The sequence below is a fragment of the Octopus bimaculoides genome, chromosome 9 (genome assembly GCF_046866305.1).
Source record: "Octopus bimaculoides isolate indiv1 chromosome 9, ASM4686630v1, whole genome shotgun sequence".
NCBI lineage: Eukaryota > Metazoa > Mollusca > Cephalopoda > Octopoda > Octopodidae > Octopus > Octopus bimaculoides.
Window position 1 is genome coordinate 34,836,576 of NC_142936.1, and position 24,669 is coordinate 34,861,244.

The 24,669-nt window shown below is 35.8% G+C and overlaps 2 protein-coding genes across 4 annotated transcripts in view; one reads left to right on the forward strand and one right to left on the reverse strand.

The window, feature by feature from the left end:
* Positions 1-407: 407 nt before the first annotated feature.
* Positions 408-10,339, reverse strand: LOC106868295 (uncharacterized). 3 transcript variants are annotated; one of them, XM_052970590.2, is made up of 3 exons: positions 9,964-10,339; positions 5,347-5,451; positions 408-4,851 (listed from the first exon to the last, which is right to left on the reverse strand). In XM_052970590.2, exon 3 carries the CDS (start codon positions 4,528-4,530, stop codon positions 2,587-2,589), a length of 1,944 nt encoding a protein of 647 aa, XP_052826550.2. In that variant the 5' UTR covers positions 4,531-4,851; positions 5,347-5,451; positions 9,964-10,339; the 3' UTR covers positions 408-2,586. The 3 variants fall into 3 exon arrangements, with proteins under 3 accessions (XP_052826550.2, XP_089213536.1, XP_052826551.2); XM_089357410.1 differs by lacking the exon at positions 9,964-10,339 and adding an exon at positions 8,183-8,626; XM_052970591.2 differs by lacking the exon at positions 5,347-5,451.
* The window catches only part of LOC106868284 (uncharacterized), a 34,940-nt gene continuing 19,278 nt past the window's right edge, over positions 9,008-24,669 (forward strand). The window contains exon 1 of the mRNA XM_089357411.1: positions 9,008-9,277. The gene's annotated coding sequence lies outside the window, so the exon portion shown is untranslated. The remainder of the gene's footprint in view (positions 9,278-24,669) is intronic.

Sequence of the window (24,669 nt, forward strand, 5' to 3'; positions counted from 1 at the left end):
TCTGACCCATGCACACACGGAAAAGTGGATGTTAAAATGATGATATACATGCACATACAACAGGCTCTTCTCATTTTGTATCAATCAAATATACTCATGAAGCTGACCAAACATATGTATTTATCTTTGTCCATACTTGTATATTTATAAATGGATGTATACAGGTGTTTTTGAAAAATGAAAGAGTGCTCAATTTCAGGATTAGAAGTTGGCCAGATTCAGAACTCATACTTTGTTTTATTAACCACAAAAATCATAATCATTCAGTATGCAAACTCTTGAGATGACAGCTGTGAAGGCAGCACAAATCTGATACAAAATATTAGTGGTCTCATATATTTACATTGTTTTACAGTTAGTAATGGGGAAGAACACTCAATGGAACAAATAAAAATCAAAACAAACAATTCAAGATAAGTCTTGTTTATTTACTTCAATCTGCTGTATGTTTATATCTTGACATAAATGTAAACATGGATATACTCATACTCTCACATACACAGATATCTAGTTTCTGTACATGTATGACTGAATGAATAAGTAAATGAATTAGTAAAACAGAAATAAATAATGCCTACTTTTGTGCAATGATCAACATTTATGGAAGCACTTTCTTGTAATTCAACACGTAGAGACTACAGCCATTTACATTTTGTTACGAGGTAGTATTGTTTATGTCTTGGCAGAATGTACAGACATCTCGGGGTGGATGTAATCCACTATAATATTTGTAAATTTCATGACAGTTTGTCTCATGTACAGACACTAGGTGTCCATACGCTGAAGCAGGGAGGGGGAGTGCATTTTAGTGTGTAGCAGGTTGCTGGTTCACTTGAGATCATTCAGAGTATGGAGTGGATGGGCTTTCCTGTGGTTGTAGGTATTGGGGTGTGATATAGGGAGACACAGGAAGAAGAGAGGTTAGAAGAGGCTAGTGCATTGTTATCCCTTAAACGCTGAAGTTATTAGGGAGTTTAGTGAGTATATTTCTCTTGGAGCTGAAGATTAAATGTCAGGGTTGTGGATAATTTACCTAACCAGGCTGTAACTGGAGTATTTCCAGGACAGAAATGTGCTTGCATGTTTGAAGTATTTGTATGTGACCAAAAGAAGGCCCTTTCCATTTTATTTAAGATATTTATTTATAGAGACAGTATCTAGAGCTTTTTTTTTTCATCAAGAATAAATTGCACTACTTGTCCATTAGGTTACTTATTTTGTGTTTTTTTTAAGATCTATGTGAATTTTGATAGTAAGGTAAAATTGCTGTAATTTCTCTGTCTAAACAAGATGGGCTGTGTATTAAGATTTGAATGTATATTTGTTGAAGCTGATATGCACCTTTCCCTTCTTCCTGGTTATCTAAAACATCAACTCTATTCACCTCTTTTTCAAAGCATTTGTTATCCAAAAGAATTGACTGTACACCAACAAATATAGATCTGTTATGATGATGGCACTCTATTTTTGACTTTTTCACTGTTGTTGAGTATTTGTGATCTACTGCCTAAACAACTAAGATTAACAGAATTTATGTCAAAGATTTTCTGGTACTTGTGGTTTGGAAGGAAGTGCATGTCTACTAAGTATTTGTAGCTGCATTCATACCAAATAAATGATTGAATCACATGATTTCCTATTTTTGAGCCAATTAGTTCCAGTGGAGATGGTTCTATAACTTATTTCAAAATGCATCTCTTTAGTACATTTATATAGTATGAGGTAGCCATATTGAATATACTCTTATCTAAAGACAGACTAGAGATATTTCTAGTTATGTTGTTTGTGATATGTTTAATAATCAATGAGTGGTGGATGGAGCCCTTGTTTGCACAAGTAATCTCCTCATTCCATTTAAGGAATGGGTAGTGTTTTCAGGTGTACACATTCAATGCCATATCCAGGTAGTTAGCAATTTTGAGATATATATTCATTGTGGTCCAGTCCTAAGTTTTAATTGGTTAAATATTTTAAGTAGTTTTTATTTTTCTATTTCTATCCATGTCTTGACTTAAACCCTCACCACTAAATAATCCTATTCTGGCCTCTACATTACTGAGTATATTTAGAATATAAAAGCCTACAGGGTCTATTTCAGACCATCAGTGGGTACATTGAAGAATTCTTCAGCTTTCTTAACTCAGTAAGAATCATCACAAAATAACTGATTTTCAGGTGATCAAGATTAGGCAAATATTGTGGTATACAACTTGGTGAACTGAAGTGTTTGCAGGAGATAATTCATAGAAACTAACAGGTAAAACTGTACTACACTATGTGTAAACAGACTACAGTGCTAAGTTCTCACCAATAGATATATTTGTGCTCTTACTGAGCTTTTATCTTGTGTACTCTGCAAATATGCTTGGGAGTATTTACATTCTTTCTTTACATGGCTTACTGCCATTTTCTGACTCATCATTTATCTATTTCTGATGACTTATAGTGCACCTGACTACTGTATACAATAAGAGAAAGATTTATAAAAGAATGTTGGGAGGTTATCAGACACCATTATATCTCCTTTCCTGTATGGATATATTTGTAAGCTATTTTTTCATAAAATGAATACTGAAATTTATATATTTACTTTTCTGTATGAATACATACATGTGTAGTTAAATGACTTCTTTTAGAGAATGACTTACCACAGATGTTACAGTGATATGGTTTCTCTCCTGTATGAATGCGTTTGTGTTTAGTTAGGGTACTATTTACAGTGAATGATTTACCACAGATCTCACAACAATATGGTTTCTCACCTGTATGAATACGCTTATGTTTAACTAAAGCACTTCCTTCTGAAAAGGATTTACCACAGTCTTCACAATGATATGGTTTCTCTCCTGTATGAATGCGTTTGTGTTTAGTTAAGTGACTTCCTTCTGAGAATGACTTACCACAGATGTCACAGTGATATGGTTTTTCTCCTGTATGAATACGTTTGTGAATTGTTAACCCACATATTCGTGGAAATGATTTACCACAGATATCACAGTGATAGGGTTTCATTCCTGTATGAATACGCTTGTGAATAGTTAATTCACTTCCTACAGAAAACGATTTGCCACAGATATCACAGTGATATGGCTTCTCTCCAGTATGAATACGCTTGTGTTTAGTTAAGGTACTATTTACAGAGAATGATTTATCACAGACATCACAGTGATATGGTTTTTCTCCTGTATGAATACGTTTGTGAGAATTTAATCCACATGTTTGTGGGAATGATTTACCACAGATATCACACTGATAAGGCTTTGCTCCAGTATGGATGCGTTTGTGAGTAGTTACTTGACAACTTAGAGAGAATGATTTACCACAGATATCACAGTGATATGGTTTCTCTCCAGTATGAATGCGTTTGTGGTTAGTCAAATTATCATTTCGAGAGAAGGATTTACCACATACATCACAGTTATAGGGCTTCAGTCCGGTATGAATACGTCTGTGATTGGTCAAAGCACTTCCTTGAGAGAATGATTTACCACAGATGTTACAGCAATATGGCTTCTCTCCTGTATGAATACGCTTGTGAGGAGTTAAATAACCACTCTGAGAGAAAGATTTACCACAGATATCACAATGATAGGGTTTTCTTCCTGTATGAATACGTTTATGAGTTGTTAACTCACCACTTCGAGGAAAAGATTTACCACATATATCACAGTGATACGGTCTTTCTCCTGTATGAATTCGTTTGTGAGTAGTTAAATCATTTTTTTGACAGAAAGATTTACCACAAACATCACATTGATAGGGTTTCTCTCCTGTATGAATACGCCTATGAGTAGTTAAAGTACCATTTTCAGAGAATGATTTACCACAGATATCACAGTGATAGGGTTTCTCTCCTGTATGAATGTCTCTGTGTTTAGATAAGCTACTGCTTTGAGAGAATGCTTTACCACAGATATTACAATGATATGGCTTGACTCCTGTGTGAATACGTTTGTGCTGAGTTAAGGCACCTCCTTCAGAGAATGATTTACCACAGATATCACAGTGATATGGCTTCTCTCCTGTATGAATGCGTTTGTGTTTTGTTAATGTACTATTTACAGAGAATGATTTACCACAGATATCGCAGTGATATGGCTTCTCTCCTGTATGAATGCGGTTGTGTATAGTTAACTCATCATTTCGAGAGAATAATTTACCACAAATATCACAGCGATAGTGCTTCTCTCCAGTATGAATACGTCTGTGAGTAGTTAAATTACTTTTTTGAGTGAATGACTTATTACAAATATTACAATAATATGGCTTCTCTCCTGTATGAATACGTTTGTGTTTAATTAAGTCATCATTTCGAGAGAAAGATTTACCACAGATATCACAGTTGTAGCAGTTCTCTCCAGTATGGATACGTTTGTGAATAGTTAAGTTACTTTTTTGAGTGAATGACTTTTTACAGGTATCACAATCATATAATGGTTTCCCTGTCTCTTTCAGTTTCTCATCAGGAAAATCAATCTTTTTCAATCCCATTTCACATTTATACTGCTTCTCACATAATTCATTTTCCATAATGTTTTGATTTTCCTTACAATATACACTGTTCTTTTTTGTGTTTTTATATTATTTTCCTAATAAATAATTCTAATTCTCTATTTAACTTGACTGTATTCTTTGCCAGTGCTTGGTGATGTAGCAAACTCCTTTAGAAATTTGTTCATTTTGCCAATAATTCCAGTTAGAAGAAATATTTCAAACTAATTTCCAACAGATTTATATAAACTGTGTTATATCTGCTCTGTATAACATCTTCCTTTAGTCTTTAAATGATGATAAAAATTGATGAGTGGTCATAAGTTAGAAAATACTTTCCTGGGAATGTCATTTGATAATCTAAAATAAAAGAGAAACAGTATAAGACACAGAGGATACTTAAAAAAGTAGATAAACTGTAGATATAAATATTTAAGAACTGATCAGATATATCATCTTTCAAGATAAGGTGTAAGGTGAGGAAAAGTTGAGTGCCATTTGTAGCAGGTTGAAGAGTTACTTCCCTTCATAGCTTGTCGTTTAACCCCAGGCCAGCCTTGACTAAACAAGTTACTGTTACTTAGACCTTGGTCAAAACTTAGCCACCTAACTAATGATCAAAGGAATCTCAACCATCACCCATCTTTTTCAGAGTATGAATCTTTATTGACTTCTATTTGTAGCTGGTGGTTCTTGTTTAATAATAAGTCGGCCCTGATATAAACCTACTATGAAAAATATTTTTGTTTCTATGTCAGAAGCAAATTTTATATCAGATAAATCAAATAAAAACATTATATTGATAAACAAGGAAAAGACAACTGGATTTAATAAAAAAATTTAAACAAAAAGTACCTTGTATAAATGTCCTTCAGTGAATAATAACAGTTGAATTGGTGTGAAGGTGTGACTGAACACTTTCCCCATTGATATAACATTTTATGAACTTTAATAAAATATCTGGGGGTAAAAAGAAATTTCAAGATGCAGTTTTCAAAGTTTACTTCAGAAAACAATATCAGTAGGAAAATACATGACTATAAGAATATGAGTGACATTATTGTGAATGAATGAAAGTTTAATAATGTTTACAACACTAGCACTGCTTCTAATACATAATTGAATTTAATTGTACATATGCATCGTTGAAACATACCAGCAAATGGTTTTCACACTAGTTGTATATACTCATAGACTAGCAATTCAGTTGTGCCCATGTATGAGAGTGAAGATCAGAATACCACAATAAAGAATGGAGGAAGACTTGCTACTAATTTGGGACAAGAAAAGAGAGAGCCTTTTGGTATAGGTGAGTGAGGGTAGGGGAATCATGAACAAACCAATCATACATCTCGTGGGGATGATCAAAAGACAAGTTTTAGGGGAAAAATTTAATGAAGCCAACAAACTGTGAAGAAAAGAGAGACAAAAAAAACTATTTCATTAAAGTATGTGTGGTGGGGTATGTGGGTTTAACAATAAGTTGCAAGGGGAAAATTATAAAACTAGACATTGCCTAGGGAGTGTTTGGAACAATACTGTTAATAATAAAACTAATATCAAGTGAATGAAACTGGTATCACTAATTTCTCAAATCCATATCCTTGCTATTACTGCCATTGCATTCAGACAGCACTGACCATAACAGCTTTTTGGTTGTTGATTCATTCAATGTATATTTATTATTTTAGCCAAATTTTACTTTCAAAGACTAGAATCTCTATCTTCAATACATCCGACTATGCTATCACTGCAGTAGTGTGTTTAGTGACATATTAGTAGGTAGAACAAAGAAGTTTAGGTTGTGTATGTATGATATACTTTGCAGCTTAATCAAAAGTGTCAACAGCTTTCCAAATCATGAACAGAATGTTCATGACATTTTTCTTTGCCTGTGATGTTATATTACTAAGCCAAATGCAATAGATGTTTGTATTATCAGCTTTGAGCAGTCAGAACATCTTTACACGTATCATTTTCTATATACTTCACATACCGGATCTTTTCCTTTTGGCCGGCACATAGAAAAAATAATTTTTTGTAACTAAACACTTTCAAATTTCGTATACTGGTAGAATGTGTCATTTAAAACATCATTTACTCTTGGCGTTTTTAAGAAAATTCTTTATTTTCAAAGTTATTTCGTGTTAAAGTTGTTGTATTTTGGTAATTTCAACCAACCAATGACGTCTATTGAGGTGAAAACAATTACTGCTGTGGTTTGTCAACAAGACGTTCTGGTGGTGTAAATTTACTTTGTCACTGTTATTTATGACATCGTTTGTGCGTTTGTACTGGTTTTAGCTTAGGGTTTTAGGGTCAGGGTAATGGAAAAGGTTTTAGAATTAGGGTTAGGGTTTTTTGCAGCTACTATTTTCGGAAAAACATTTTTGCTCCCCTCCCCCTCCAATTTCTTCATTTTTCTCTAACTCTAACCCTAAAACCAGTACAAACACACAAACGATGTCATAAATAAAGGTGACAAACAAAATATATACCGCTGATAGTTGTTGTTGACAAACAATGGCAGTAATTTTATTCAAGGGAAAAGATCCCAAAATAGGCAATTTCGAAAATGCTAAAACGAAATGAAAATACTTCCACAAACAAAATAAACTGAAATTTTTTTTTAAATGACTAATAACTGAATTGATTAAACTATATACACGTGTATCTCAAATGTAAATATATCAGAAATAACGATGACAAAGTAAATTTACACCGCCAGAACATCTTGTTGACAAACCACAGCAGTAATTGTTTTCACCTCAATAGACGTCATTGATTGGTTGAAATTACCAAAATACAACAACTTTAACACGAAATATCTTTGAAAATAAAGAAGTTTCTTAAAAACGCCAAGAGTAAATGATGTTTTAAATGACACATTCTACCAGTATACGAAATTTGAAAGTGTTTAGTTACAAAAAATTATTTTTTCTATGTGCTGGCCTAAAGGAAAAGATTCCACATACCTGTCCTGTGCCAGTGCAATCATTTCTGTCCAGTTTTTATCTCAGCTCATTTGTACTCTGGTGTTCATGTTCACTGACTTTACACATTCAGCAGAACATCTTTACTTCATTTCTTTCTAGTATATATGCAGTCTTATACACAAACATTATTCAATTTGCCCTTCACTTTGAGGGAGAAGCCCTTTGTTACCAACAGCTAACAACTCCCTGAGCTTTTGAAATATCTACCTCCACTGCTAATTAAATCAGCTAGCTCAGAGAAGCAACCAACTATATCTTGTGATCCTATCAAGCATTAAAAAAATCTATTACCCAAACTATATGCCTTTAGTGCTTATTGCCTTTGTGCATTTGCCACACAAAAGTCTGCTTTCTCTGTAAGCCTGCCTGTGGTTCTACTGTACTTGTGTATCTATAGTTTACACCAAGAAACTTTATGAAATTCCTATCTATTCCATTCCTGCATTGTGAACAACATCATTTCCCTGATATAGCAGGATCCAGTCTACTTTCCTTCTAATACTTAGCAATTACTTCTCTAAGTTTTGCTTCACTGCCTGGAATTTCTCCAATTCTATTACAGATTTGGTTTTAAGAACTAGATTGTTAGCATAATGAGAGTTCCCACAGACAGCTGACTTTAAATTCCTCTGTTATGATCTGGAGAACCAGGATAAATAAAAAAGATTCAGAACTGAGCCTTGTTGGATTCTTACCTGCACACAAAATTTCTCATTGTTTTCATCGTATAAGAGTTAAATTACATGAAATGAACATGTATTTAACCCTTGTCAACCACTATTTCATGATTAAATTTTGCAGTTTCTGATTTCTGTCAATCTGTAATGGATTATGACTCGAATACTGATTCCAATAAGCAATATCATACTGTCTAGAACTTCAATTTCCAGACCAAGGGAGAAATATTTTAATCAAGAGAGGTATCAAATTGCTGGACCAGGTGATGAAAGTTACAGAAAGGGTCATCGCTCAAATAATCAGGAAGAGAGTTAGCTGAGATGAGATGCAGTTTGGTTTTGTGCCAGGAAGAAGCACTACTGATGCTATTTTCCTGGTGAGGCAGCTGCAGAAGAAGTACCTGGCCAAAAATAAAACTCTGAATTTGACTTTCCTTGACATGGAGAAAGCTTTTAATAGGGTCCCCTGCTCTCTTATCTGGTGGACAATACAGAAGCTAGGGAGAGATGAGTAGTTGGTGAGAGCTGCACAAGCAATGTACAGGAATGTTGTAAGGTGAAAGTCAGCATACAGGCATATCCTCAACATCCCTATCTCTGCCGAGAGATCCTAGTCTTGTGGGCGCTGATGCCACAGAAAAGCACCCAATACACTCTAAAAAGTGGCTGGTGTTATGAAGTGCATCCAGCTATAGAAATTATGCCAAAACAAATGGAGTCTGAATGTTAAAAGTTGATGACGACACAGATTTATTTATATATATATATATATATATATAATAGTCTTGGTGACTCCTAGTCTTTCAATTCTTCAAAATTTAATTATTTATTTAAAATCATTATATCCTACATTTTCGAAACATATTTTTAAAAATTCTTGAAATAAGAGAATAAAAGTATTAAAAAATGGAAAATTTACGACTGTCAAAATTTTTTATAAATAAAAATTTTTCGATTTTTTTTTTTTTTTTTGTGGATGGCGGTGGGAATCTTTGGTAGCTAAAACCAAAGATTGTCTTTTCGTATGCAGAACCATGACCCTAGATATTTAAAAACAGAAATCCGGGTGAAAAATTCGGACAAACAAACAAATAAATACAAAGTAACAGGGACGTGAGTATTCTGAACTGTCAATTAAATAACGTTAGCTTACTGGATATTATTCATATTTTAAGCAAAATTCTACACCAATTCCTGGCAGGTGCCAAACAATGAACTCAAAACTGAGATTCAAGTATTTATAATTTTAATCCGAAATAACCTCATTTGAAAGAAATTGAATAGGTTAACTTAATTTACATTTTAAAATATAGAAATTTTAATATTTTTTGTATTTTTACATAATAAAGACTTAACGAATTATTATCGTACTTCACAATCAAACTATACGGTCTTTAAAAAGGACAAATTAAATAATGTAGTCTTAGTCATATACAACGAGGAGATGGGCAAGGCTGGAATGAGTCTAACCATAGTGGTCGATCAAATTGTTTAGGATTAAACAATAACGATATAAAATACCAAATCTATACAATCATCCACAAGTCTCCTCTAAACCAAACAAGATGACCGTAGAACAACGTCGAATACAACAGAATTCTTGTTATTTTTTTGTCAATATAAATACTGTATGCATGAAGGAAATATCTTTTACCAATGTTATGTATTTTCTCATCGATATAATTACTAAACTTTGACAAATATATTTTAACACTGCTAATTACTGATCCCTGAAGGGTTCATATAATTATATCGTTTAAACAAATTATTATAGACCTGAGACAAATATGTCAACTTACCATTTTAGGTGTAATCAGTATACTGTATCTTTTTAACCCTAAATAAATGATTTCGTTAAATTGTAGTTTTCAAAGGTTTTGTCAATTTTATTCATGTTCCTGAACAAAGCAGGTCGATGCAGTTCATGTAGTTTCTAACATCTTTAGCCATAGATCCGTATCCAGTCACACTGACGCAGTGTTATGTTTTTGTCTTTAGCCACAGTTTCGATACAAAGTGTGTATATGAGGGAGGGGTGCACGCGCATACATATTTGAAGCAGTCAAGAGCGTTGTATATAACGCCTTTCAGTATCCTAGCTCTTTGTGCTTTAATATTAAATTCCACTTTAGCATGTCGGGTGAAATGTCTAGCGGTATTGCGTCTGTCTCTTTTTTTTCTTACGTGTCACACATGTGTTCGTGGTGAAAATTGCTGTTTCTTAGTGTTAATATTGCTAATAACTGCTGTTTCTTGTTAAATTGTTGGAGTTTTCATTTGAAAACACTAAGTGCTTGTAGAAAGCACGCGTTGTTCATTCCCCCGTTGGGAAGAAGAATGTCGTTTAGCGAGGAGCCTACCGTTGGAACAGAAATACTTGTTTCTCTTTTTGAAAGGAAGAATTACATGTTGTCTGTCGAGGAGCCAACTACGAATAAAGAAATATTGGATTCCCCCGAAAATGGAATTTTTGATTCCCCCGTTGCCAAAAAAATGACAAAATGTATGAGTTATTTGGAGATGTGTCTGAAAGCTCGTCAGAACTTACACTAGAAGAATTCCCGAGCTTGATAGTCTTCCATACGAGCTGTATAAATGTATACCAGACTTGTTCGGGCATCTACTGGCTGACGTGTACTCGAACTGGCAACAGAATGGGTTTATCCCCAGATCTGTGCGCCGGGGAGTAGTGACGTTGGTCAGAAAGGACCCAGACATGGGGGACATTATAGAGAATTTCAGGCCCATCACTCTGTTAAACACAGAATGGAAGATTTTGGCCAAGGTCTTAGCAGAAAGGTTGGCGCGTGTCGCGAATGGTATAGTCGGGGAGGCACAGACATGTGCCATCCCAGGCAGAACCATTCAGGATACCTTCCGTCTTATTCGCTATACCATAAAGAGGGTTGGTAATAAATCTGGCAAAGGTGGGGCATTGGTACATTTGGACCAGTCTAAAGCTTTTGATAGGGTTGACTATCGATACCTGGCGACTGTGCTTGTGTGGTTCGACCTGGGCCTTGGCTTCCTCAGGTGGTTTATCGCTTTGTACCACAACATTGACTTGATAGTTCGGGTGAACGGTTTCCTTTCGAAGCCGTTTTGCATCAGACTCTCAGTTTGTCAAGGATGTCCGCTCTCACCACTTTTGTATGTGGTGGCTCTTGAGCCCCTACTGCGAAGGTTGAGCGGCATCCCGTGAGAACCAGGTCTAGAGGAGTTTGTTACGGCTTATGCGGATGATATCACTATCAGCGTAACCTCACTAGCACGCCTACGTGAAGTGGGTAAGACTATTGAGGCTTACGAGGAGGTGACAGGAGCAAAGATTAACCGGGAAAAGTCGGTCGGGTTGCAGCTTGGCACCTGGGTTGGCAAGTCGATGCCTTCAGACAGCGTTGTTGGGCGCTGGACGGAGGGACCGGTTAAGTTGCTGGGAGTTTGGTTCGGACCAGGCCTCCAGATAGAGAAAAACTGGGCAGAGGTATTGAGCAGGATGGCTGCAGTAGTCAAGACCTGGTCTTGGCGGTGGCTATCCCTGAAAGGGAGGGCGGAGGTGGCCAATGTGTTTATTGCATCAGTCATTACCTACCGCCTGACCGTCGTGCCCTGTCCGGATTCATGGTTGATCAGGTTGGAGAGACAGCTCTTTCGCTTTTTGTAGAAGGGCAGGTCATCACTTGTGAAACGCTCTGTCTGCTGTCAAAAGCGTTTAAAGGGAGGTTTAGGGATGTCTTGGTTAATGATGCGCAGGCATGCATTGAGGTTGAGGCACCTCTGGATTCTCCTGGATAGTGAATGGGTGTGGTCTTTGCTAGCCAGACAAGTGTTCCCCAAAAGTTTTTGCGAACAGGAAACCTGGTGTTCTCGTAGACCGAGGTCGAGTGAATGGCATAAAGAGTGCCGTAAGGCCCTCTTGCTATTCCGGCATCAGGCAACGCCAGCGGTGGGGGTTCCACACAGATTTTATATAGTGGGTTCGTAGAGTCTGAATGCAACGATGGCCTGGGGGCGACTCTAGGTCTTGGGTTTATTCAACTGGACCAGCCTGTTTCACCGTACATTCAGGTTGAGAACGTTGGACAATCCAAAAGTCTTTAACCTGGCAATGCTACAGAGGTGCCTTGCCCATTTGGGATAAGCTCGCAAGACACAGTAAGCGTCAGTCGCCGACCTGTCCAAGATACTGGGGAGACAGGGAAACCGTTTCTCACGCTATTGTTCAGTGTCCGGAGATATCTGAAATGTGGGCTTATGCTGAACACCTGTTGTCCGGCAAAGGAAGAGTACAGCTGTCAACTGAGTCAACTATAAAAATTGACCCACCAAGAGTTTTAACAAACGAAGGTAAGAATTGTTTTCTCACGGTTGTAGCAACAGCGAAAGAGGCAGTATGGAAGACTAGGATAAAAGGAATTAAGACAGGCAACTTTATCTCTGGCCACAATTTACGATCATTTTTTACTTTTCATTTGAAAAGGAAGGTGTGGCTGGAGAAGAGATGTCTGTCGGAGTGTACATTCCAAAAGAGATGGAAGCATGTTGCACAAGTGTTGTGTGTGCAAGGAACCATGTGAATAGATGAAAAAAAAAGAACAAAAAGGGTACCAGCGATAGATTGGAGCTTGTGGGGTCAGAGTGTGGCCTGATCATCGCTTCATTTGTATTGACCCTGTATTGTTAATTTCATTCGATTTTTAAAATATTTTATTTAATTTTTAAAAGTCACATTTAATGTAAAATCATACCACATTACTGATCCTATCAGTTGTTCTGTCCATCACTATGTTTAGCCCCCAGTGGGCAATAAAGAAATTGGTATTTCATCTGTCTTTATGTTCTGAGTTCAAATTCCGCCGAGATTGACTTTGCCTTTCATCCTTTCGGGGTCAATAAATTAAGCACCAGTTGCATACTGGGCTCAATTTAATCGACTGGCCCCTCCCCTAAAATTTCGGGCCTTGTGCCTAGAGTAGAAAAGAATATTAAATTCCACTACGGGCCACTTTGTCTTTCATTATTCTAGACTGAATAAATAAAATAACAAGGTTTAAAATAATAAAAATTATCACTGCCCAATTTATGCATTTTATTTTCCAGCTGTAGCAAGCTTCTAACGATGTCTCTTACCATTTGTATATTATTGATCAGCTATATATTATAATTACTATTGAAATATTATCATAATGGAAGGAAGGTTTTTATGATACTTTTGGGGTATCTTCTTCCATTATAATTATTCTGTTGATTCAAGGAGCTGGAAATATGAAGAATGAAGTTCTCAGGTGGAGTAAATTCAATAACAGTTTATTCACAGGTGCTTCGTACAAGGGGTTTGCTTTCAGTAACCATCTTCACAGCAGTGCGTAGTTAGCCTTCTCTCCCATACACGTGAGGTTCAATAACCTCTGGAGACAATGCATGTGGTATCACAGTGGGACAAAAGTCTGTTGTGAGTTTCTGGCTTTGAAGTCTTGCTTGCATCCACATGAGAAGAATGAGAGGCAAAATGTCTTTTCCTTAAATAATGGTTGCAGGCAAGATCTTGTTTTTTGTCTTGCATATGGCAATGGTTGCAGGCGAAATCTTGCTGTTTCAAAATAGCGCTGGCCTCTTTGTGCCTCGCTACATTATCATGAATCCTTATGACTTCTGCGTAAAATCAGTGTTTCAAAAAGAATCAAATTTCATGTTATGTTATGTTTTAAATTCATAATTGATTTGCATTTGCTCTAGAGCTATAAATAATATCCCATCTGGCTTGTACCTGAAAAATTTTAGTATCATGAATTTCAATCATTTAGTCCATATGAATCCAGATTAATTGTAAAGAACCTTTCCTTGTGCAAATAGAATGTTATCTAGTGAATGATTTCATATTTGGGAGTAAAATAAATGCATGAATTTCGAGTATGCAGACACACTACTCACCATTTATTCCAGCCAATGTTGTCTTGCGATAAATTGTTGTCAACATTAAAGAGCTACCATATCTGTGATTTATGTACCAAAACGTATATAGAACATCCAGGAATAAGTAACAGAAATGAGAAAGGTACATAAGGGAAGATGGTGATCCCCTAGTTTTCAGCTCACATAGGTGGGTGGTTTATAATGTCTAGTCCTTCCTTCCTTAACTCAGCATCTAGGACCCTTAACATATAATCATCATCATCATCATACATTCATTTTATATGCTGGCATGGGTTGGACAGTTTGATGAGTGGTGGCTAGCAGAAGATTTGCCTGGGCTCCATGTTTATTTTGGTAGGTTTTCTACAGCTGGATGCCCTTACTAATGCCAACCACTTTACAGAGTGTACTGGGTGCTTTTATGCAGCACTGGTACAGGTGCATTTTACATGGCACCAGCACCCACGAGCCTGCAAGATTAGGAATACTCAGCTGGAGAGGGATGCAGGGGACGTGCCTGTATGCAAGGACAACCATGATTTTACTTAGCTTGACATATCTTAAGCACAACAAACTGCCAAGAGTCAGAGACCCTTGTCTTACCCTCTGTGAGGCCCAGTGTCTGAAAATCCTTTTTCACCACTTCATCCCATTCTTCTTGGGTCTAACCCTTCCATATGTTCCCAAATAACCACTTCTATCACTGTCTAGATGATGCCTATGAATAGCTCAAATTCTGATCTCTTTGTAGGGACAGGCTTGGTATTTGATAAGAATTTATAACTGACGGCATGATTCTAATACTCTCACAAATACATTATCACCTTTTTTTCTCTCACATATTCAGTATCATCATCAAATATAGTAATTAATTTTTACTTAGTCAAAATGCTTGTAATCTGTTAAAGTGTATACCTCTTAACCATAATATGATTTATAACAGGACTGTTGCCATTCATATTTAATTTAAGCTGTTTGTTGTTGTTATAATAAGTGCATAGTGAACACCAATTATCAAGGCATTAAACAGTTTTCAAGAAGTGTAAAAGAGGGAGAAAATACAAAGAAAGGATGCTATCTTGAAGTGTTAAAAATTGCTAACTAGCAGTGAATTAGAATTAGTTTTCTGTCATAGAAGGAAAAAGGGAATTTTGAAAATCATGTTTTGATAAAAATACATTAAAATTAGAATTTTAAAGAATTTTTTAGACAGTGCAGCCTTTTAGTAAAAGATAGATACTCCAAAGTAATTAATAAACAGCTTTTTTTTTATTATAGTATAGATGTTTTGTGTCAAGCTGTAAATTCTATTTACATATAAAATACAGTAATTCACACACTATATAGTACACATCCAAATAATACCTTTTAATAGTTGTTTTTTAAGTTCAAATATGTTTCTGTCATCTTTGTATTCAATGCCAATTCTAGACATCAATGAGGTGGTATCAAAAATTCCTACACTAGTTTAACAGAAAAATAACTTATTTACCTAAGTTTTAACATCAACTCCTTTAAAATAATCACCTTGCACAGCAATACACCAGTCCAGGCATTCATCCAACTTTTAGAATCCAGCCTGGAAGTTGTTTTCCATGAGTGAATTGAGAACCTTCTGTAATTCACTCTGGATCTTGACAACGGTGTTAAAACAGTGACCTTTGAGCTGCATTTTCCTGTTGGGAAAGAGAGAGAAGTCTGCAGGTGCTAAATCTGGCAAATAGGGAAGGTGTGGAAGCAATACTGTGTTGTTTTTGGTGAGAAACTAATGAGTGAGGAGAGCTCAGTGACAGGGTGCATTTTTGTCATGAAGAATCCAATTCTTCGTGCTCAACAGATCTGGTCACTTTTGCCAGATGTCCCCCCTCAAATGTTTCGAAATGTCGCAGTAGAACTTTCACTTGATGGTCTGGCCCAAGGGGACGAATTCTTGATGCACAATACCATATTTCTGGGGGTGACACTCATGGCAGGTCTTCCAGATTGCTCATTATCTTCCAGAAACGTTCTTCCACTTTTGAAGCGCCCATGCCACTCAAAAGATGTGTACAACCCATTGTTTCATCATTGTAAGGTTGCTGAAACATACTCAATGTCTCTGTAGCAGACTTCCCAGGTTTATTGCAAAATTTCACGTTGACTCTTTGTTCCAACTTCCTGTCCATAACAAAATCGCAGACTACAATATACACATGCTCATAAAACACAAATTTCACAACTTGCATAATAAAAACCCAGCACATTGCCTCATGAAGGTCACTGCTAGCTCTGACTGTGCACACAACCATGTGCTGCCTTCTGTTGGCACACTACAGAACTAGTTTGGGAACTTTTTGATATCACCTTGTACAATGTGTCATTTTGTATGACTGTTAGCCAGAGGGGAAGCAGATAAGAAAAGATTTGCCAATGTTCTGCATTGTGAGGACCAAAGACTTGAAGTATTTCGTGTTGCAAGACAGTGTAGGAGAGAGAATAGTGATGTCGTAGGAGAGAAATGTGTTCGCATGGATGATGGTATGCTTGCACTAAATGAGGCTGCAATGAGAGAGGTTTGGAGACACCACTATGAAAGGTTGCTCAATAAAGAGAATGAATGGGAGAAAGAGAGTCTGCCGAATGTCGACCCAACAGAGGGACCAGCTATCCGAGTTGATAGTACCATGCTAGATAAAGCAATTAAGAGTATGAAGACAGGGAAAGCCACCGGCCTATCTGGAATCACTACATAGATGCTCAAAATATCTGGCAGTGTCGGCTATAGCCTAGTCACCCGTATTGTTAACCAGGTGATACACGAAGGAGTCATACCCAATGACTGGTGTAGCAGCACCATAGTCAACCGCTACAAAGGTAAAGGTGACGCTTTAGATACAAATAATTACAGAGGTATCAAGTTGTTAGATCAGGTAATGAAAGTCACGGAGAGGGTCATAGCCCAACTAATTAGGGAGAGAGTTAGTTTAGATGAGATAGTTTGGGTTCGTGCCTAGGAAAAGCATCACTGATGCTATATTTCTGGTAAGACAGCTTCAGGAAGAATTTCTAACCAAAGATAAACCTCTGTACCTGGCTTTCGTTGACATGGAGAAAGCCTTTGACAGTGAGAGCTGTGCGAGCCATGTACAGAGACGCTGTCAGTAAGGTGAGGTTTGACAACGAGTACAATGAAGAATTCCGGGTAGAGGTAGGGGTCCACCAAGGTTCAGTCCTCAGCCCCCTCCTATTTATCATAGTCCTCCAGGCAATAACACAGGAATTCTCTATGCTGATGACCTTGCACTAATTGCTGAGTCAAATTGCTCAGTCAAATCGTCCAACCCATGGAAAGTGGATGTTAAATGATGATGATGATGACTTTATAGTAATTTGATGTTTTGGGGGGTTACTTGTAAATAAAGTGAACTGAAATTAAACGCTACAGCATTATAATTCCAATGGTTGATTTTTATCGTATATATAAATAACATTGACAAATGTATAGAAGAATAAAGACCAATTGAAGTCTCATTGTTTAGTGAAGTAGATTTTATAACATAAATATCCTTGTCGCTACTTTTATATCTTGGTGCTGTATGCCACTTTTATGACAGGGTTACACACATATCCATGAAGTGGGGTAGACACCAACTGTCTCCACTTGATGTATTCCCAAGTACTCTGCCAACAAATGTAAACAATCCAAAACAACTTTCAACGAACTATAACAACTTCTCAACTTTTCCCTGAAACTCCATGAACTCATGAATGACACCTTTCGGCTTCCTGTGATTTCTCATCTCTCACTCTCAATCAAACACATGGCTACTTATACAAGTTTGGCTAGTCCATTCTCACAGGGGTGTCATGATTCTCACCATAAAATCTCCCCTTTTGAGATTTGACTTCTGTAGAAAGTGCAACTTGTTTATTTGATTCTATTCCTTATGTTTCATCATCACGTCTCTTTTTTGAGATTTTAATTTCCTCAGAAGTTTTAATACTTCTTTCGCTTAGGGACTATTTCTAGTTATTCTGTTTGTTTTTGTCTGCTACTGCTGATCCACCTAGGTTCAACTTCTTTTGGCATTGGAACATCGAACAAGTCATAACAAACTTCCATTGGTATTTCTTCTCTGTCTTTGGTATGTCTAGTCTTCAAATGGTTCAAATATCATTTGATAACATATCTCTCACAGAAATTTTTAAATTCGTACCCCAAAAACTGTGTTCTGTTATCTGACACCATGGTGTCTGAGACACCATATCATGCAAAAAGTTCATGAAGGAATCTTATTTTTACTTTCAAGGCTGGTTGACTGCATTTACATATCTTCAGCCACTTGGTATAGCTGTCTACTATGATCGGATGATATGCACCATTTACTAGCCCAGCAAAATTGATATGTAGCCTGGACCACGGACTGTCTGTCTTAGGCCACAATTGGAATTTCACCAGTGGTGACTTTGCTGCAAGAGCACATCCTCTGCAGGATTTCACCAATTGTTCAATATCACAGTCCATAGTAGGTTAATACATGTAACTTCTCATTACTGATTTCATTCTTGAAATCCCTGGGTGTCCCATATGAAATTCACTTAGTACATGCTTTTGTAGTGCAGCTGACACTACAACTCTTTATGTGTACATCAACACATTATCACACATAGAAAAATGGTTCACATTTGTGTTATGTATATTTTTATTTTCTTTTATCTTCAATGTTTCTTTCATCTTTGCAATGAATTTGTCATTCTCTGATTTTAATTTTATATCTTGAACAGTTACTGACAACTCCTGAATGGTGCTACACAAAATGTTTTTATTTCATTTTCTGCTCGCAATACAGCAATCACAGTATCTTTGAATAGTTCCGCAGTTTTTTGAATTAGCCTTGATAAACAAGCCACGTGACCTAATCTCTTGGATGGTATATATCCCATCATAATTCAGAAAAATCATATCCCAATATTGTAACCTATTTGTGACACAAAAATTGATAATGGTCAATGATCAGTTTGTAGCCAAAAACTTCTGTGCAAAAATCTGTGAAATAAGAGTTAGGCAAAAATGATCGCTAGAGTTTCTTTCTGTATTTGACTTTAGTTTTTCTCTGCCACTATCAGAGTACATAAGGCATGAACTACCGCCTTCATATTACTGTCTTTATGCTTGTGTAGTATTACTGCTTCTATGCCGTATTCAGAAGCTACAACAATCTCCACTGCAGGATCGAAATGAGCTAGCGACAAATCCAATATTAATATTTTTTTTATATCATCAAACACCTTTTCACAATTATTTGACCAATTCCACTTCACATCTTTTTTTTAGCAAATTATTTAGTGGAGCTCTCAATTCATGCATATTTGGTATATAATTTTGATAATAATTCATTAGCCCTACAAAAACTTGTAAGGTCGTTATATTAGTCACAGGAGGCATATTTTTAATTGGGTCTGCCCTTGACGGGTTCGGTTGTCATCCATTCCTGTTAATTAATTTGTCCTAAATATTTAATTTTAGGTAAGAAAAATTGACATTTTTCCTCACTCAGTGTGAAACCATAATCCCTTATTTTTTCAACCCCTTATTTTTACATGCCCAACATGCTGATCACGAAAGTCATTTTTAATTAATAAATCATCCAGGTATGAAATTGCGAATTCACTGTTCGCTAACATTGCATCCATAACCTATTGAAAAATTGCAGGTGCGACCTTTAGACCAAATGGTAATCTGTCATATTTATATAGTCCTTTATGCTTATTCACTGTTAGGTATTTTGAACATTCCTTGTCTACTCTAATTTGTAGGTACGCATCGGAGAGATCCAGTTTTGAAAATATCTTGTCCCCACTTAACTTCTCAAAAATATCCTCTGGAGTGGGTAGCAGATAGTGACACATTTTCAGACATTTATTCAAGCCAATAGAAAAATCAGCACACACCCTGATTTTGTTATTCTTTTTTTAATATGCACCATTGGAGCTGCCCATTTTGCATATTCTACTTTTTAGATGACTCCAATTTTCCCTAATCTATCTAATTCTTCATTGACATGTTTTATCGGAGCAAAAGGTTTTTGGTTTGAAAACTGGTATTGCATTTTCCTTAATTTGGAAACATGCCTCAGTCTTAGTAGGCAAACCTAATTTATCCAACAACATTTCAGGAAAAGCATTTTTTAATTTTTTCTTCAATTCATCTGATGCTTTATTCTTGCTGGAGGAAGAATCATTTATATTTTTACAGAACAGATTTACGAGGAGGTCCCATAAATCAAACAACTCCATCCAGTCAGTACTGAACAGATTTGCTGCATTTTTTAACACCAACACTTTTGCTTTACAGGTTTTACCATGAACTGTAATGTCACCTACCATTTTACCTAAGTTTATTCTTTCACCTGTGATGCCTTGTGCACATTTCCATGTTTTCTTTAATGTAGGTTTCCCAATTTTTTTCCATGTGCTGGTATCAATAATTGTAATGTCACTACCTGTGTCTAGTTGTAGTTCCATGTTCACATCGTTTATTTTTACATACTCATACTTTCTTTTTTGGGTGTTATCAAGACTTTCTGTTGAGCAGACTTTTTTAGAAGAATTTTTTATTCCGATCTTTTTTGCTTCGCTATGCAATGGGAGCTTTTTTTTTTTTTTTTGACAACTAAAACATTTCTGAGTTCTAAATGGACAGTCTTTCTTAAAATGCAGACCTCCACACCCATAGCATGGATTAGGTCGTAACATTCTTTTTTCCTTATTTATTTTCAGTCGACATGTCTGTATTTGAGAGAAATTTTTTCCTTCAATTTTCTTTACGTCCTGTCACAAGTTGATAATTCTTTGGCATCCCTTTACTACTGCCAGCAGGGTTAAATTCTAGTCCTCCTGTTCTAGTTTTGTAAGAATCCGTGCACATATTTTTGTATCTTTGTTTGCTGTCACACCTTGCACAAAAGATGAGGCATTTAAATATGTCCGGAGATAATTTCTTCAGTTTAAATTTTTTGCATATTTTATTTACGATTCCAGCATAACTAACAAAACCTTTGTCCTCTTCTTTTACTAAGTTCGAACACTCCCAGCAAGTGTTAAACAAGGAACTCTCATTGCTGAACATTTTGGATGACAATTCAATTGTTTCCTCAAAACAAAAATTCCCCTTGTTTTTTTTTGTTTTTTTTAGGCAAGATAAAATTGCAGTATTTTCATATTCTGAAGGACCTAGTTTCTGTAACAGTAGTCTCACATTTTCATCATCTGTCCAACACTTGCATTTTTCCTTGAAGATTTCTTCATATCTTTTGAAGTGCATCAAAAAAAGTTATACCCTCTTCTGGGTTACAACTAAATTCAGTTATAGCATTTGCTACGCCATCTGTCGAAAATGAACTTGCGGTGTTTCCTGACTTCAACATTAGTTCCAGCAACTGACTGTATTGTATTTGTTGGTGCAACTCCTGTTGCTGCTATTGCTGTTGCTTTTGCAAATGTAATATGTCAGCTAATAGGTCTTCTATAATTAATGAATATTTTGTATCATAAAAAATTGTTTATGACCAACATAAACTTTGAATCACTCAATGCCACTTTTATAACATAAATATCCTTGTTACCACTTTTATAACATGGACTTCTGACAGGGTTATACTCATATCCACTAGGTGGGGTAGACACCAACTGTGTCCACTTGATGTATTCCCAAATACTCTGGCAACTAATATAATCGATTCAAAACAACTCTCAACGAACTATAACAACTTCTCAACTTTTCCCTGCAACTCCATGAACTCATGAATGGCACCTTTTGACTTACTGTGATTTCTCATCTCTCACTCTCAGTCATACACACTGCTACTTATACAAGTTTGCCTAGTTCATTCTCACAGGTGGGGGTCATCGTGATTCTCGCCATAACGATATCAATTATATTTCGTAATTTTTTATATTCTTTTCAATCATCATATTTTTTTATTCTTTTTGCTTGATAATTTTGTAGTATCCTTGGAATCGACCTACTTTACATCAAGCCTTAACTCAGTCAGGGTTGACCTGGGGCTAAACATCAGCAAGAGAGCCTCTACATAGTCACTTCAATCTGCTAGTAATAGTTATCAGACTTCTCTCAAATTACATGTTTCAGTTTGTAAAAATTGAGGTGATTGGATCCTGATTATACAATTCCAGAGAGAATGACAGGATGGTTTTGGTAGAAATAGCTTTGTTCATAGGTCTACTATGTCAGGTTGGAGCAAAACAATGAAAAATGATGTTTCAAGAGAGAAAAGATTGTTATCTTTCACTATTCTGTAGTTTAACATATATAACCCTACACAATGTGAAGGTGAGGCTGTGGTTAGTAAATATGTAGACTTCACTTACATGTGTATGATGTAATTTTAAAATCAAAATGAAAAGTAAAGTTCAGTCATTCAGAAATGTTCAGATCTACAGTTTATAGATAAAATGTAAAATTTCCATTGTCAAATCTCTGCTTTCTAAATATATTCTGCATCTTATATTGTTTCTATATTTCAGATGAAACTAACTCTCTGAACTTAGCCCGGCCTGTTCTTATTCTTGCAATTATGCTTTCAGAGCTTCCTCCTCCACTTCTAACTTGGTTTCCTAGGTAACAGAAACTATCTACTAATTCTAAGATCTCCCTGGACATTTGAGACATTTGAGGAAGTTCATTTTCTGCACATTCTTGGTGTTTAATGTACCTGCACATCTGCCACACACAAAGACTACTTTCTCTGTTAACTTTCCTGTGATACTACTGCATCTCTTATGTGTCCATAGCTTGCACTAGGTACACCATATGGAGTTTCTACCAACACCTTTTCAACATATTGAGCAGGACTATCACCCTGAAAAGATCTCTAAGTTGTCAGTATCCTTACATAAAAAGACTTGGGTCTTTGCTAAATAGACTTTGGTACTGTTTTAAATCTTCTCCAGAAATCAACAAGGATCACAGTTGGATCAACAATGAAAACAGATGGGAATATAGTAGTAGAAATATTTCCATCAATATAGTAGTATATAAAAATAAAAAGAAGAAAAATATCTATGTATTGTGGTGAAAGAAGATAAAAGAATTATGTGAGAAACTTGAAGGATATTTTTTTTCTGAAGCAATGCCAAGGGAGAATGAGAAAATCATCTTATCACTGTGATATCTATAAAAAACCTTTCTCAGTAAAATGTAACTTAACTACACACAAATGCATTTATACAAGGCAGAAACAATTTGTAGCAAATCATTCTCTGTGGGAAATCACTTAATTAGGCACAAATGCATACAGGAGAAAAACTTTATCACTCTGATATCTGAAGAAAATCATTTTCTGAAAATGATGAATTAACTAAGCACAAACATAGTGAAGCAGGAGAGAAGCCATAGCAATGTGATATCTGTGATAGATCATACTCTTGAAATGATGATTTACTTGTTCATAAATGCATTCAAACAGGAGAGAACCCATATCATTGTGATATCTGTGATAAATCATTTTCTCATAAGAATAGCTTAATACAAACATATTTATACTGGAGAGAAACCTTATCTCTGTGACGTGTGGTAAACTATTCACTGCAAGAAGTAGCTTATGTATTCACAAATATATTTGTATAGGAGAAAGTCCATATCACTGTGATATATGTAGTAAGCCATTCTCTTAGGGAAATAGCTTAAGTAAACATAAACGTTTTCATAGAAAATCCATATCATTGTGATGTTTTGTGGTGACTCATTTTCTGCTGGAAGTACTTTAATTACTCACAACTAGATTCATACTGGAGAAAAACCATATCACTGTGATACCTTTGATGATTCATTCTTTGTAATGAAATGAGATCACTGAGATATTTGTGGTAAATCATTTTCTTATGAAAATAACTTTAATATTCACAAATTCATTCATACAGGAGAGAAGCTATATCACTGTGATATATGTGGTAAATCATTTGCTGGAAGTAGTAAATTAACTGAACACCAGTGGTATGTGCTCTAGTTATGTAAGTCATGCATTGCATGGCCATTTATTTTTTATTTAAATCAAAAATAAATTTAAGCATGTAATTATTTGTAATTATGTCAAAATCATTGAAGACAAAACTAACTAGTTAATTCATTTCAAAGAAGACTGACAGGTACAATATGAATGTAGCATCACTTGGATTATTGAAGACAGCTCTACCTGACCTCATTTCCCATCCTGTTAAAAATAGCTGTGAAGTCATACAATGTTAAAAATGCATGAAAGTCTTTGGTCTTTGGTCTCCTCTCTAGCTGTCGATACCTCTCTCTACTTTCTGTCAATTCTTCATAATTGGTGTCTGATCACATTGTCGAATGGATTTGACCATTTGACTTCAGTCAAACGGCACTAATAAAAGCCCTTTCAAAATTCTTTGTCCATCAGATTGGTTCTGTCATTCAGACTACTAGGACCAAATTTTTACCAAACAGAACAAAACTATTTATTTTCTCTTTGATATTTAACATTCATTGTTACATTTGTGGACTTTTTGGATTATCTGTCCCATGTAAGTTGGAATTTGTCCTTTTTGGCAAGGATCTTTCATTGCTTCATTGA